Source organism: Culex quinquefasciatus, chromosome 2, assembly GCF_015732765.1.
Source record: "Culex quinquefasciatus strain JHB chromosome 2, VPISU_Cqui_1.0_pri_paternal, whole genome shotgun sequence".
NCBI classification, from domain to species: domain Eukaryota; kingdom Metazoa; phylum Arthropoda; class Insecta; order Diptera; family Culicidae; genus Culex; species Culex quinquefasciatus.
This window is the reverse complement of record NC_051862.1, coordinates 160,195,476-160,212,614: the sequence shown is the minus strand read 5'-3', so window position 1 is coordinate 160,212,614 and position 17,139 is coordinate 160,195,476. Positions and strand designations below refer to the sequence as shown.

Here is a 17,139-nt window from a genome sequence, read left to right as displayed (position 1 = left end):
TATTAGACGCATTTGACATAGGTTTTCAAAATATTTTTTTATAAATCATAAGATTTTTATTATTTTTTGTTTATCTAACAAGAAGTAACATATAACTTAAAACAACAACAAAATAAATAAAATCTAATATAAAATAGAGCACAATTTTGAAGATTATGGCCAGCGTAAAGTTATGATTCTGGTTCATTTTGTCACATTGATTGAATATTTGTTAAAAAAAATCCAACTTGAGTTTGGCAATGATTTTTTTTGTGGCAAATATTTTAAATTTTTCCAACTAAATTTGTTATGTCATATTTTTTTTCATATGTTTCGCTTGAACTTTTTTTTGTGAGTTACATTTGAAAAAATTAGATTTTTAGTTATTGAAATAGTTAAATATCGGATAAAATCCAATCGTTGTTCGTTCTGAATGAAACAATGGAAACACTTTTCTACGGTTTGAAAACATGAAAAAGAAAAAAATTGCAAAAAAATAATTCCAAGGAGTTTTGGGAAATTGCAAATATGTTTAAAGGGTGTACCCCATTTGGCATAATGGACATTTGGCATAACGGGTTTTCAAGATGGACGTTTGGCATAATGGACGTTTGGCATAATTGGTCCAAGACATCAGGGACGTTTGGCATAATGGACATTTGGCATAATGGACGTTTGGCATAATTCGTTCAAAAACCATCAAGGACGTTTGGCATAAAGGACGTTTGGCATAATTATTACTAGCTTGTTTTTTTTGTTAAGTATTTGTCATTTTCACGAACGAAAATGTTTATTTTTTACCTTTTTTATATTACTTTAAGAGATTATCATTTTTTTCTATAAAAAATTAGGTATCTCTATATTTTTTCCCCAATAGTCAATTCTTTCCTTTTTGAATAATTCATAATAAATCTTTTCAATGAAATTTCGATATTTTTATTAAATAATTAGTATAAAGAAGAAAATATCTCTTGTTAGCTTAAGATTTTTCCCCTTTCAATATAATTAGCAGTAATTTTTTAAATGAAATTTTCCCTTTTATATGAAATTCATGATGAGAAAAACCTCTTCAAATTTTCGACAATTGAGCTTTATAATACAATTTTCCTTCTTTTGATCAAAATTTTACTTGAAGAAGGAAATCTCTAAATAAATTCACATTTTCCCTTCTTTTTCGAATTTAATCTAAAGAAACCCCAGAACTGGCAGCACTCATCCGACACGAAACTAGCGGAAAGATTCACAGACACAGAGAACACAGTTCTAGATGACCGACCTCGAGTCCATTTTCAAGAAAAAGTTCATCCTTCAAAACAAAAAGTGTTCTCTACGGGAACTGAACCAGAGACCTTTAATAGACTAACTCAATGACTAAACTGCCTTGACCACAGCAGCTTGGTGACACAAGAGTAGTCAGATTTCCATGTATGAGTCTTGTTGCAGATTTACTGTTTCAATTAATTAATGAAATTAATTGTTTTGCAGAGTTTGTACCATAGGGACGTGGCGTTACATCGTGCTGCCACCTGGTTTTTGAGGTGCAAGAGTGGAAAAGTGCTGAGTCATCGTCTAAAAATAGACGGCGTCCTATCTCGCCCAGCAAAATTAAGTCAATAAAGTAGTCGGTTTCGATGAGAAAAAGTGGAAAACCTGGTCTAAAAATAGCGACGCCATCCCCCTATTATTCTATCGAGTTTAGCATTGAGCTCTCTATAAATTTTGATGGAATTATACTCTCGATCCTGTATTTTGGGTGAATGGATGTCGATGTTGCTTTTCTTTAAATATTTTGCAATTGAGTTTTTTTTATTCAATTTTCCCATCATTTTTTATATTTAACTTGAAGAAGGGAAATTCTCTTATAGATGTTGTCTTTAAACATTTATATAATTTCTGCACATTTTTTCTCTGTTGGTTTAATTTTTGCAATAAAGTTGTTTATGGAATTTTCCCTTCTGTTATTTATTCAATACTAATCTTAAAGAAGGGACAACTGCCCAAAAAAAATAAATGCTGATTAAATGTTATTTTTAAGAGAGGTAGGTGAAAAACATAAAAAATATTGCGATAGTCAAACATTTAAAGAGTGTCAAAATGTGAATCTTCAAATTTACTTTTCCTTCCATAAGTTGAATTTTATATAAATAAATATAAATGTTATAAAAAATTTCATAATCGAAGTTAATTGTCAAATATTCGAAAAGTATTGTTTTTAGAGATTTTCCCTTCTAAAAGTTGAATTTAAAATAAAAGAAGGGAAAATTTCATAACTCATTTGTCAAATATTTAAAGAAAGAAAAATGTACATCCCTTATTAAGGATGAATATTAAAGAAAAAAAAGTGCATAAAAACAATGATTGCAAAATTTTGAAAAAACAAGCTGCGAATTTTTTGAGAGATTTTACCTTATTTTAGCTTTAAAATAAAAAAATAGCAAATTGCTTTAAAAAATTTAAATGCATTTCGTTAAAGAAGAGCAAAATGTACATACATTCTTTAGGTTGAATTTGAAAAAGGAGGGAAAAGGGTAAACAGTATAAAATCTTTATTGCTATATTTCAAAGACTGGCAAAACATACATCATTTTGTTAGGTTGAATTTAAAATAAAAGAAGGAATAATTGAATACAAAAAATTAGCTGCAAAATATTTCAAAAGAAGAAAAATCTCAATATAATATATTTATGAAAAAATGCATTTTATATTTATGAAAAATTGCATTTTCAAGCTTTATTAAGAAAAAAAAGGAAAAAAATACATCTATTGGGAGAAAATGACAAAGATACTAGATTTCTTGAAATCAAAATCATTTTTAAAGTAAAGTTATCTGCTTAGAAAAAAGGAAAAAAAACCTATAAATTATTATTCTTTACAAAAAATAAATACTAATTGAACAAAAAAAAGCTAGCAAAAATTATGCCAAACGTCCATTATGCCAAACGTCCTTGATGGGTTTTGAACGAATTATGCCAAACGTCCATTATGCCAAATGTCCATTATGCCAAACGTCCCTGATGTCTTGGACCAATTATGCCAAACGTCCATTATGCCAAACGTCCATCTTGAAACCCCGTTATGCCAAATGTCCATTATGCCAAATGGGGTACACCCATGTTTAAAGAATTTGTCTCTCAAACATTTCGCATAAAATAGATGGTAAAACATGGAATCTTATAAAACTGAATCTAACGTTGAAAAATAATAATAATAAAAACAGTTAAATACTGACAACTAGATACTTTTTTTTATAAAATTATTTTTAATAGGTCCTTTTCGGTACTAGGACCTGGTTAGGATCGAGTCGGCTTTTGTATTTAAATTTTTCTTAAAGCTAAGTGAAATTACAGAGGATCTTGCTGACAACTAGATAAATTAACATTGAGTCAAAAAGTCAAATTCAAAATTTACAATTTTTAAAAGGATTGCCAAGCTCCATTCTAACATTTATTGGACCAATTCCTTTTTGATGAGCAGTTATAATACATTTTTGAATTAAACTGTTTGGATATAACAAAGTCTAGAAAATATGTTTTTCACTAAACGATTATTTTTTAGCAACTCAATTATAAATACATAAAATTATCATTTCAGAATAAATGAACTAGCTAAAATATGCTTTTAATTTTTCGTAACTCAAACTTTAAAAACATTTCCAATTATAAAGTCAAATAAAGTCAATTCAAACAGTGTTAAAACATTGTCAGGTATTGTTAAATGTTATGATTCCGTTTAGAAACTTTCTTACCAAAACTTTTTCTTCCAAACCCCCGCAACTGTAATTTTTAAAAGAAGCAAAATTTTATAATATCGTCCCTTTATCGGCCCATTCCTACCCCAACCGTGTTGTTCCCCAATTCAAAGGTAAAGTCACCTCTGGCCAACCAGTAGAAGCTACGAACCAAATGCAGTGCACCTCCGACGACCAGCAACAAAAGAGTTGGAGTCGACCTCAAAGAATCCCGTTGAAGAATCCGTTCCGACTCCGACTGCTTCCGAGGCAGACTTTATCATGTTGGAGAACAATTTCATGACCCAGGTCGTCGTCCAAGAAGAAGAAGAGAATAAACAAAAACCGGAAGAAGCGATCAAATCGCTAGAACTGAACGGCGACGCAAGCTCGCCGCGCAAACTGCCGGTCGAGTGTGAAGATCTGTTGGATCTGCTGGAGGACGAACAGGAGCCGGACAACCTGAACGAACAAGAGGACGAAGATTCGACCTCGGTGCGCATGACGGAGGACGAGAAAGCACCACCACCAGTCTGCCGGTGGCCTCCACAATTTCAACCACGACAAAAACTGGTGGCGGATCAGTCGTCGAACAAACGGTGGTGGTCAATCAGAGCGATAGTATGTAGAACTTCACGCAACACTCTTGTTTGCCTCAAACTGTTTCCCCCTTTCTTAAAAAAAAGTGTCTTGATTCTACTTCTACCTAGAAATTCCTTCTTCTTGTGCTCTCTTCCTCTCTGTCTTTCTGTCTGTTTGTCCTGTTTTTCGCTACACAACAAAATTTTCTGTGGCATTTTCTCAAAAAAGCACAACCCAAAAGAATCCTGCCGAATGTTGTTGAAAAGTTGTTCTCCTCTAGTTGTGGCACAACATTACTAACCCCACAACATTATGCCCATTTCGGGTCAACCGACCTGTCTCAGCTCAAACAACTTCCCCAATTCCCTCAAAACATCATGTATTCCTTCTTTGCCTTTATATCTGTAATTGTACATTTTATGTTTCATATACTTAACATATTACATTCCTTTTTGGTTGTTGGTACATCTTTCTTTGCTGCTTCTCGAAACTGCTAAAACAAACCGCGTTTCCGATAGTGCTGTTACAAGTCGCTTTTACTAATACCAGTGACCGTATCTTGCATGATGGTAGTGTTTTAAGACTAACCAACAAAAATAACTCAAATAAAACGAAACAAACTCAACTGATAACAAACAAATAACCTTAAATAAACAACTAAATTGCTCGAATAGTTTTTGATCGATTTCCCCAATTTCCTTTAGAATAGCTAGCCAACCCGGAATGCATTTGAATGTAGATCTAACGTGTTTGAAATATCTCTCTCCTCTAATTTTAATCATGAATGAAATCAAGCCTGCTAAAAAAAACAAATAAAGCAACATTTTCCGTAGCATTGTCGGTCAAATCTGCAATGTGAAACATTTCTAACATGGTTCCCGTGTGATTTGCAGAGAACTACCTAGTGCAAAACACCGACCACGGAGTTGTGATGGAACCGAGCGAGCCGCCCAAATCCGATGCCGATGGAGCGGAGGCCAGCAGCCGGACGGAAACGAACACGTTCGTGAACGAGTCGGATGATGGGTGAGTTTTTTTTTTAATTGCGAAGCTTTTATATTTTAGCAACATTTTTTTATTTAAAAATGTTTTAAAATATTTATGAATGTTTCCAAAATTCTTTTTAAGAAAACATACAAATCAAGTTTTGCTTTTTATGTGCTATTTTATGGCATAAAAAAGCAAACACACTATTCGATATTTTAGCTGTTCCAAAGATATGTTTAAGATTTGATATCTTGAAAACTTTTTTACGAAGAGGAAGAATAAAAGAACGCTCCAGAAAGTGTCAAAATGATCGTGACGCCTTTTGAAATATAACAGTCAAAATGTGTAATATACATTTTCATCACTGTTGGTTAATGATTCAGTCTATAGTTCTAAAGCATTCAGAAAGACAACAAAAAAAAGTTAATACTTTGTTGCAGACAACTAGATAGATAAAACTCAACTTTTCCGTGAGAACTATGTAATATTTCCCCAATGTATGTTAAAAGGTGTTTTCAGATATCGTGGAAAGTGACAATATTCCCTTCCAAAATGTTGGACTGTCAATATTCCAATCCAAATTTAAAAAATCTCGGGATTTACCGAATAAGAATATTTCTAGGGAATTCCCGAAATTCAAGCGGAAGTATACATTTTTCAATTTTTTTGTACATTTTTTTTAAACTATAATAAAAAATGAAAGAGCTCAATTTTCTTTATTAAATTCTATTCACTGTTCTTGTTGATCTTATCAGTTCGTCTAAAAATTTCATGTCATGATTTATTTCATATGATATTAATTTGTGAAGCATTCAAAACTGGTAATAGATCTTGTTTATTTGTTAAGCAACAAAAATTACGATGTTATGGATAAACTATCATAATTTTGGTAAGCTTTTTAAACGAAATCCTTGTTATATCATTTTTAAATAAGGTACCTCTTCCGCCAAGATCAAAACTGAGCTTTTTTACGTTTTGTTTGACATGACAAAATTGGAAGGAAATTGAAATGGGTATCATTGAATGTCTTGAAGAGGATTTTTGCTAGAAGAATTAGGTTAATTTGTTTAAAAGTTTTTGAAAAATTACAGTTAAAAGTTGAAAACTTTATAGAATATTTGAGCTACCAAGAGCGTAACAGGTTAAAATATGAAACTACTTAACTTTTTTTTCTGCTGGGAAAATTCTTTTAACCGATGTTATTTATTAGGCCGAATCATTAAAAAATCATTAAAATACCACTTTGTAAAATACTCGCTCCAAACATTTGAAAACTTTGAGTTGTGATTTCAAAAAATGGTATTTCAAGTGAAAAGCAGATTTTTAAGCTAAATTCAATGCTTAATTTATTCAAGAGCTCAAACCAGTAAGATTTCTACTGAATGCAATATTTACCATGAAAAACATATTTTTCATAATATTTTTTTTCATTTCGGTTTTTTCCGTGAAAAACATAATCGCTGCATGATTTTTTTTATTTCAACTAAATTATCAATATTATTCTTTATCGTATTCGCTCAAACTGGTCACAGAGACAATTTATTGATTTGGAGAATGGATTCGTTTTACTTTTTTTTTTTTCAAACAATGTGATTAAAAATATAATACCTAGGTACTTCTTATAAAAACAAAATACTAATCATTATTTTTTTATATTTGAACGAATTGAAAGACAGCTTATATATTTAGAAAATTTATATATTTTCTTGCAGTTGTATGTTTTTTTACAAGCAGCCAAGACATTAATTGAACCTAACACTTATTTTGACCATTATAGTTGCTGTTCTATACAATTTTGTTGCAAAATATTAATTAAAACTAGGATCAGAACAATTTTTGATAAATTTCAAATTTCCCGGGAATTCCCGGAAAATTTGTTGAAAAATTCCCGTTTCCCGGGAATTTGTAACCCCGGGAAATTGGACGCTCTACCAAGACGACTGCATAAAAATCCTTTTGTTTTTTTTGTACATATTTTCATGAAAATACAACAACATATTGCCCGGATACAAATTTAAGGACGAAACAGTGGTAAATTAGAAAGTATTTTATTTAAAAATATGCTTTACCAAACAGGCTCTCAAGATTATGTTTTAATCCTCTGCAAAATTACAGCATTACATTAAACACATTTTGGAATCAGGCCGATTTCGTAAAATAGTGTATATGAGGGTTGCCAGATCTTCAATGTTTAAGACTCGTTGGAAAGGTCTTTCGATTACCTAACCAACGATGGGTCGGATGATGGATCCGGACATTGCTTACATACATTTAAGTGAGATCCGGCTTCAAAAAAGTACATAAATATCACTTAAGTGGTCAGAACTCGAGACAGGGTTGCCAGATCTTCAATGTTTAAGACTCGTTGGAAAAGTCTTTTAATTACCTAACCAACGATGGGTCGGATGATGGATCCGGACATTGTTTACATACATTTAAGTAAGATCCGGCTACAAAAAAAAGTATATAAATATCACTTAAGTGGTCAGAACTCGAGACAGGGTTGCCAGATCTTAAATGTTTTGGACTCGTTGGAAAGGTCTTTTAATTACCTAATCAACGATGGGTCAGATGATGGATCCGGGCATCGTTTACATACATTTAAGTGAGATCCGGCTTCTAAAAAGTACATAAATATCACTTAAGTGGTCAGAACTCGAGATAGGGTTGCCAGATCTTCAATGTTGTGGACTCGTTGAAAAGGTCTCTCGATTACCTAATCAACGATGGGTCGGATGATGGATACGGACATTGTTTACATACATTTAAATGAGATCCGGCTACAAAAAAAGTACATAAATATCACTTAAGTGGTTATAACTCGAGACAGGGTTGCCAGATCTTCAATGTTGTAGATTCGTTGGAAAGTTCTTTTGATTACCTAACCAACGATGGGTCGGATGATGGATCCGAACATTGTTTACATACATTTAAATGAGATCCGGCTACAAAAAAGTACATAAATATCACTTAAGTGGTTACAACTCGAGACAGGGTTGCCAGATCTTCAATGTTGTGGACTCGTTGGAAAGGTCTTTCAATTACCTAAATAACGATGTATAACATGATGATGTTTGGTTCAGTTTATTGCCATTTATTCATCTTCCGAAAATATGCGAAAACACATTTTTATACATAACTTTTGAACTACTTATCAAAACTTCAAACAATTCAATAGCACCGTATGGGACCCTAAACCAAGTCGAATGCGACTAGTTGGGTCAAAATCGGTTCAGCCAGTGCTGAGAAAACTGAGTGACATTATTGGTCACATACACACACACATACACACACACATACCCACACACATACACACACACACATACACACACACATACACACACACATACACACAGACATTTGTTCAGTTTTCGATTCTGAGTCGATATGTATACATCAAGGTGGGTTTTCGAGCTTTCAATAAAAAGTTCAATTTTAGAGCAGGATTATAGCCTTACCTCAGTGAGGAAGGCAAAAACTTTGAATTTGATTTTGCATTACAAACTGAAAAAAAAACTAAAGTTTTCTACCTTCAAAAAAAAAAATCACTGCTAGGTGGCAACATTTTTATCCGCATTTTTCTACGATTCAAAAGTTGCGGTTTTTTATTCTCTATAAGATATAAAAATAAATAAGAAAAAGGATTTTAAGGAATTGAATTATGTAACACATCTAAATTTAAAAATCGATCAAAAAACATTTCATGTGCCATTTTTTCTGAATAGTCCTCACCAATACCTGGTACCTGGTGTGGTCTCGTGGCGCAGGGGTAGCGGCTTCGGCTGCCGATCCCGATGATGCTATGAGACGCGGGTTCGATTCCCGCCTTATCCACTGAGCTTCTATCGGATGGTGAAGTAAAACGTCGGTCCCGGTTTCTCCTGTCTCGTCAGAGGCGCTGGAGCAGAAATCCCACGTTAGAGGAAGGCCATGCCCCGGGGGGCGTAGTGCCAATAGATTCGATAATACCTATAACTTTGCCGAAGACACCAAACCGATCAGCAAACTCCTTCAAAAGATACAGGGTTTCGAATATTTGATTACCATTTTTGTATGGAAAAATGCAAATTCTGTAAGGACAGCTACCAAAATTGTTTGGAGTTAAACGTTGAAAGAAAGATGTAAAATCATTTCTTTTATCGAAAAGTATGCGACAGAAATTTTAATAATACGTTAAAGCCACTAAAAATTTAAGTTTTTTGTAACTCTGCTTTAGAAGGAAGAGTTCAAATGGACCGAAGGGGTTTTAATAAAGTCCCGGGACAACTTATTATTCACCAGAGTAAATAATAGATGCAAAGATTGACAAATTTTTTAAAACAACAAAGTATGATTTACGAAACCAACCCTCTACGAAAACTATGTTTTCTTAATTTATAATTTTCCCTTTCCAGCTCCGTTCGCACCACCGTCATCACCACCACCACCACGATCAACGCATCGGGCGAGGAAATCCCCCCGGAACTCCAACAGCAACTGCTCGAGCAGCTGCAGAACGCCGCCAACCAGAGTTCCAACGCCACCTGCATCACAACGGTAACAACCGAGGACGGCGCCCCGGACGAAACGACCACAACGCGAACCACCACCACCACCAAGACGATAACGCTAACCTCCATGGACGCGGACTTCCCCGAGGACGAGCTGCTGTCGAAGATCACCACGACGACGCAGCAGATGCCGGGCAGCGATCAAACGCGAACGACGGTCACCGTGACGGAGGTCGTCGACGGGAAGCCGGACGCGAAGCCGTCGATCAACTCGATCGTGGACGAGTTCATGAACGAGGAGAGGAAGAATTAAGCGGGGTTCGTTCGAATGGGGGCTTGTTGTGAATTTTGATTAATTGTGGCCAAAAAAAGGGGAGATCATGATCGGTAAGTCGTAGATCGATTGAAACTTTGTTTTAACTTCCCGGATAAGTTATGTCACAAAGTTTGGTTTCTACTGTGAGAAAGTGAAAGTTTTATTGTGTATTTATATCGTGTTTTTTTTTAGAGGTAAATCAAACTATCTTTTCTCCGTCACAGCATTACACACACAAGAGGTAGGGCAGCTTAGGTTTAATCGTGGTGCGAAAGAAGGCCCAACAAAATCCCAATTCAAATTATAGTAGAAAGTTTTACCAACACCAATAAAAATGGCAGAAAAAAACGTCCTTTAAACTTCATTTTGATCGTGCCTATTTTTAAGCGTTCAAAAGCGTGCTTGTTTCGATTCAAACCGAAAGGACTGCGAAGCTCGTGCAGAACTCCGACGTTTTTCACTGCAAGTGAGGGCTAGTCGGAGTTGTAAAATAAAGAAAAGAATCCAGAGAGAAAATATATAAAATGAACGTGGAACCAAGATTATTTATTTTTGCTAACATTTATCAATGTTGTCTTTGGAAAAGAGCCAATAAAGAAGGCGAATTTGATATTAATTGTGGAAAATCGATTAAAACGTAACTTATTTGGAAATAATAAAAAGTAAACAATAAATTAACAGCTTTACCTGAATGTTGACTTCATTTAGAAACAGGGAAATAAATCCCAAAATTTTCAGAGACAACATCGAGATTACGTGGAATGTTACGGATTAGATTAAACTGGGTGCTGACAAAAGGGTGAAAAAGAAGGAAAAGTTGAGCAGTTGGCAATTCAACTAATAAATGTTCATATTTATCTGCTAAAGTCAAAATTACAAAAATCGCAAAAACAAAAACAAACACTCTACAAATCACACGTGAAATGAAAGTACATGTAAGCAACAATATATCAAATCAACGCATTACAAAACAAGTTTAGATTATTACAATAATATTGAGCATCTCTAGAAAGAAGCACGTAGTTTTAGCATTTTCTCTCATCTCTGAAGGGGTGCTCCGAAAAGCTCCAGGATTTGAGGAGCCTCACCACACACACACAAACAAACACACAACGTAGATGTCACTACTATAAAAACAGTATTTTAAGCAGTGTTTTTTTTCATTTGTTTTTTAGTTCTTAATTTATCCTATTTTTTGAGTGTGACTATTTATTAATTTAACCTCCTTCCATGGTAGCTTCCCCCTTTAATATATAAGCTTCATCGTTCTTTTTGTTGTAATTTTACTTCTGTTTTATTTTTAATTTAATCCACCTTTCAAGACGAAGAAAAACACGCAAACACACCGATACACACACCCGTCCTCTATCGCAGTAGGCAACTCAACTAAACTAAAACGAAAATTGCGCTACCAGTTATGAATAAGCAACTTATTTTCAATTTGCGACAGCAGCAACAAAACAAAAACGTAGTGACCCGTGACCCGAAAACTGTAGTGAAAGAATGAGAGAAAATCAACAAATCTACTCTGCCGCCTACTACACGTGAAGAGCAAAAGCAAATATAAAACAAATATTTATCGTCACTGTTGCAGATTGAGTGAAATGAAATAAAAAAAGGAAACTAAATTGAAGGAAAGTGTGCTTCGTTTATTTACAGTTGAGAATAAAAAAAAAGAAAAATGAACACGCGAGAAGGAAATTCCTAAAAAAACAAACAAAAAATGAAGAGAAAAAAATGCTATACAAGGCGATTGTGGGGCATTCAGTTGCAATACACAACAGCACACACACAAAATTTCATTCGCTGAAGAAAGAGTAATATATATATTGCGTAGTGTAGAGAACATACTGAAAAAAAAAAACAAAAGAAGATGATTCAAAAAATTGTGAAGCATATTTAAAGTGATTAAGTATAAATTTGAAAGAGAAATAAATTTAATCCTGCTGAAAAATATGTTAAAGAGTTTTTTGTTCATGTCAGCCGAAAAAATCCCGTTTTCATTTACAGGGTTGTTACGGACGGCGCGGATCGCGCGGATGGCGCGGATGGCGCGTATCGCGCGGATCTGGCGCGGATTTGCTGGCTAATTTTGTTCAGGCGCGGATTTCGCGCGGATAGAATTTTGATAAATAAAATAATTGAGAACTATAGAATTTCTTTCAAGTTACAAAAAATATTATTACCAATTCAAAAAAATAAATCTTTCTCGTTGAGTGCAAAAACATCAATTTCTAAGAAGTAACGAAGTACATTTTCTTCTGCAAATTATTGATTGTAAAAATACAAAATACGAAACTTCGAAATAATCTTCAAGGCGCGTTTATTTTTAAAAATGTATCATAATATCTTATATAAATTTTGCTTACGTGTTTTAAATATTTTTATGTTATTATTCACAGGATACATTCAATTTTTATCTTCTTAATCATATTTCAAACTTTTTCCAAAAATTTAAACATAAGGATTAACATAAATGATTGCTAGGGTATGTTCCGGATTGGATTTAACCCTTAGATTTATTTTTAAGCTCAGTACAGGCTATCAAAGGTTCCAAGGCATTTTTAATATAACAAACAATAGATATTAAGAGATCATATTAATAACCATTTTATCAAAATCAAAATTACAAAATTCGAAAACTACAGCATTTCAAATATTTTAAGCTATGAAGCTTTTAGATTAAAAAAAAAATTAAATCTTAAGTTTATATTTCCGTCTAAAAGCGAAATATTATAATAAAAAAAAATTGAAATCTGAAATTATTAAATTATTAAATTATTAAATTATTAAATTATTAAATTATTAAATTATTAAATTATTAAATTATTAAATTATTAAATTATTGAATTATTAAATTATTAAATTATTAAATTATTAAATTATTAAATTATTAAATTATTAAATTATTAAATTATTAAATTATTAAATTATTAAATTATTAAATTATTAAATTATTAAATTATTAAATTATTAAATTATTAAATTATTAAATTATTAAATTATTAAATTATTAAATTATTAAATTATTAAATTATTAAATTATTAAATTATTAAATTATTAAATTATTAAATTATTAAATTATTAAATTATTAAATTATTAAATTATTAAATTATTAAATTATTAAATTATTAAATTATTAAATTATTAAATTATTAAATTATTAAATTATTAAATTATTAAATTATTAAATTATTAAATTATTAAATTATTAAATTATTAAATTATTAAATTATTAAATTATTAAATTATTAAATTATTAAATTATTAAATTATTAAATTATTAAATTATTAAATTATTAAATTATTAATTTATTAATTTATTAAATTATTAAATACCACAATTTTAGCCATTTTCTTAGTTTGGATCATATTCGGAGTCATATTTTAGTTAGAAAATTTTAGAAAAGAAAATAATAGAAATTTCGTTTTTCGATTTTACGGAGTAAAATTTTGGCGAGAATTATCGAGTAAAAAATCATTAGATTTTTAAATTTTGCGGTTTAATTTTAAATTTTTGAATATAAAATTTTATTTTTCTCCTGAAATTGTTTTCAAAGCAATGATATTTAAATTGTTACATCAACTGCTAGTAATCTTTCAGAAGTGGCGAAAAAGGTTGGTGCAGGTGGGATTTGAATCCACAACGGTACTGATCCAAATGCTTTCTAAGTTATTCTTTTTCGTTTAAAAAAAATAGTCATTATGTTACTCTCTTCTATGTTTGTCGCGAATTTATTTTTTTATATGGCGCGAATTTCGCGCGGATTGGGTTTTGGGTCGGCGCGGATCTGGCGCGGATTTTTTTCAACTTGTCCGTAACAACCCTGCATTTAAATCAACTTCGTTTTTTGCCGTCACTAAAAATATCAACAATCGATTCGATAAAAACATACTTTTTTTGCAATTCCGTCGTAAAACTACTTGCTTTTCCTGTCAATCTTGAACGACGAAATAGCCTACTTTTATGTACCAAAAATAACTGAATCGAATAGCAACACTTTTCAAAATAAATGCTGAAAAGTTCTACTTTTCAGCACTGAAATGGGTGTTGAACAGTTGAACTTTTCAGCTCTTGTTTCGAAAAGTAACACTTTTCAACATTTTTTTGATTTAAACGATTTATTGACAAAATACATAAAAATTTGACTTCAAATTTCACTTAATGGGTGTTTTTCGGAATTGCAAAAAATGTTGTATGGAACTCTAATCTCTAATCTAATTTAATCAGACCATAGCGCAGCCAATCTTTCGAAGGGATCCTGGAGATTGCAAAAAATGTTGTATGGAACTCGTTGCAAAACTTCATTTTTTCAGCACTCTTCGTATTTATCCAACTCGATCAACCTCGTTGGATAAATGTACGACTCGTGCTGAAAAAATCCTATTTTTGCAACTTGTTGCATAAACTACTATTAAATTGTGGCAAACTATGTTAACTGGATCACAAACTGAGTTTGAATTGTTGATTTCGTAATACAATGATGAAAACTATTTTCAGAAGCTGTATTTTAACGTCAAAATGCCGACCAAAACTGAACAAATTAGATGCTCGATGTAAGCACATAATGGCCCTATAGTAAATCGATACCAGTGTAGAAAAGTTGAACTTTTCAGCACTCAAATGAATGCTGGAAAGTACTTTTTAGTACTGTTCTTTTAGCGATGAAAAGTTGGACGTTTTTTCATTCGTGAATGACAGAGAAAGTGCAAAAAGTTATTTTTCTGAGAACAAATTGCTTTGTACGTGAACAAAAAGCTAAGAACGGATCATAACGGTTATTTAAAATTGTTGGTGCTCGATCTTTCTTGACAGAAACCTTTTTTGAATAAAGCTAGAAGTAATAAAAACATTTTTTTCAATTTATTTTTGTTCACTGAAACAACAATTTTGGAACTATTTTTTTTTAACAAACAACTGGTAAATAGAAGAAAAAACTAGGGAAAATGGAAAACTTCGTCTGAAACCTTGAAATAATCGAACTCAAGATGATCGAAACATGTTAAATCTTCACTGTTAACTTAGGTGAAGAGTAGACTGCTTGATTACAAATCCACATTGGTCTATTAAATTGTTTTGTTTAAATTTGCGTTCTTCTCTTAAGTTGCTTGCTCTTTTAAATATAGCTTAACAATTTTTTTTATCCATTGTGAAATTAAAAAAAAAACATTCCATTATTACCAAGCACTTATGACTTTAAAGATGTTGTCCAACTGTAGTAAAAAAAAACTAGTAAACAACTATTTGTAAATGGTCGTTCCACGGTTTTGCCTATGTGCATTGCAATGCAAAAGTCAAAAAACAATATTTTAGATTTTCGAAAAAACTCTCAAGCTCGAGAAAAAGGGGTAATTTTCATAAAAATATACAAAATTTTGAATTGATTTTGCCAATTGAATCAGCTGCCAAAATTGTATGAAGACTTGTATGGGTGAACCAATGACACAAAATGGCTTCTTGGGTCATAGGACTCATAGGGAAGGCCCCCGCAAAGTTAAAGCCAAATAAAAAAAATACAAAAAATGGTATAAATCGGCCGACTTCGTGAAGAATTGCTACAAAATCAAAACAAACTGAATGCAGACTGATGTGAGTATGTTATTCAATTTTAATTTACTAATTTCCAATCAAATTGGGACAGTTTCTGACATGAGAAATATTTTTTAGAAGAGATCATGAAATCTTCAACCATCAGAAAATGTTTTAAAAATGATTCCATACTTTACTCCAATTTAGTAAATTTATCACCATTTTTAAGCTTTCTTATTATTTTTTTCGAAATTGTAGGTATTAATAAGGGCTACACTGAAAAAAATGATACACGGTAAATTTTTTTTGGTTTCACTATTTTTCACTAAAACTTTATTAAAAAAACACTATTAATATTTTTTAATATGTTTAAGGGGACATTAAATGCCAACTTTTCACAAATTTCCAGAATGTGCAAAAAAATCTTTGACCTTGTTAAGAATTTTTGAATCAATACTAATTAAAAAAAATCCAAATATTGGTCGCACAAATTTTTCAACTTAACTTGTCTATGTAAAATCGAATTTGAAATAAAAAAGTACTTGAGTGAAATTTTGATAAAGGACACCGTTTTCAAGTTACAGCCAGTTTTGAAAATAGTCGCAGTAATTCATTTTTTTTAAATAGTGCCCATGTTTGCCCTTTTGGAAAAAAATAGTTCTGAAAAGCTGACGTAATATTGAATGTTTGGCCCTTTTGAAATGTTAGTCTTGATTTGAATAAAATAAATATTGTTGTCGGAAAGATCGAAAAATTTAAAGAATGTTTCATATTTTATCATTGAATATCGGAGCATTAGTTGCTGAGATATAAGAAAATGGTGGGTTGTTTGGATGAGCCTTAGAAAACATCAATTTTCCTGTTTTTAAACCTTTGCATGGCAATATCTCAGCAACTAAGGGTCGTATCAACAAAGTTCAAAAAAGCAAAATATAGAGAATTTTCTCAGCTATTCAAATTTTTTTTTTTTAAAAGGGGCAATTATGGGCACTAATTTAAAAAAATGAATGACTGCGACTATTTTTGAAAAAGTTACCTGAAAATTGCTATAACTTTATCAAAATTTCACAATAATACTTTTTGATTGCAAATTTGATTTTACATCGAAAAATGTAGTTGAAATTTTTTTGCGACCGATATTTCGATTTTTGAAAAAAAATCAATATTAATTCAAAAAATCATAGCTCGGTGAAACATTCTTGCAAATTATTTTTTATTGACAAAAAGTGAAATTAAAAATTACCATTTTTTTACCGTGTATAATTTTTTTCAGTGTAGTCCTTATCCATACCTACAACTTTGCGGAGAACACCAAATCGATCAAAAAATTCCGTCAAAAGATTTAGATTTTTGAATTTTCATTTATCATTTTTGTATGGACAGCCAAATTTGTATGGAAAATTATATGGACAAACAAAGTATGCAAAATGGCTCCTTTGGGCATACCGAAGGCAGCCGGATTAAAAAATACAAAACAAATCGAATGACCGAAATCTCAGAGAATTGCTCAGGACTCTTTAAAAATG

General features: G+C 31.6%; 1 protein-coding gene across 10 annotated transcripts in view; it reads left to right on the top strand.

Annotated features, from left to right (window-relative positions):
- LOC6042865 (ankyrin-3) overlaps positions 1-12,037 on the top strand; it is a 171,190-nt gene extending 159,153 nt beyond the window's left edge. For 8 of the 10 annotated variants that reach the window (XM_038254880.1, XM_038254883.1, XM_038254881.1 and 5 more), the window contains 2 exons: positions 5,182-5,314; positions 9,670-12,037. In XM_038254880.1, the coding sequence (XP_038110808.1) occupies positions 5,182-5,314; positions 9,670-10,078 (542 nt within the window). In that variant the 3' untranslated portion in view covers positions 10,079-12,037. Of the gene's footprint in view, positions 1-3,840; positions 4,151-5,181; positions 5,315-9,669 lie in introns of those variants that run through there. The other 2 variants (XM_038254889.1, XM_038254887.1) reach the window with 1 other exon arrangement.
- The last annotated feature ends 5,102 nt before the right edge of the window (positions 12,038-17,139 follow it).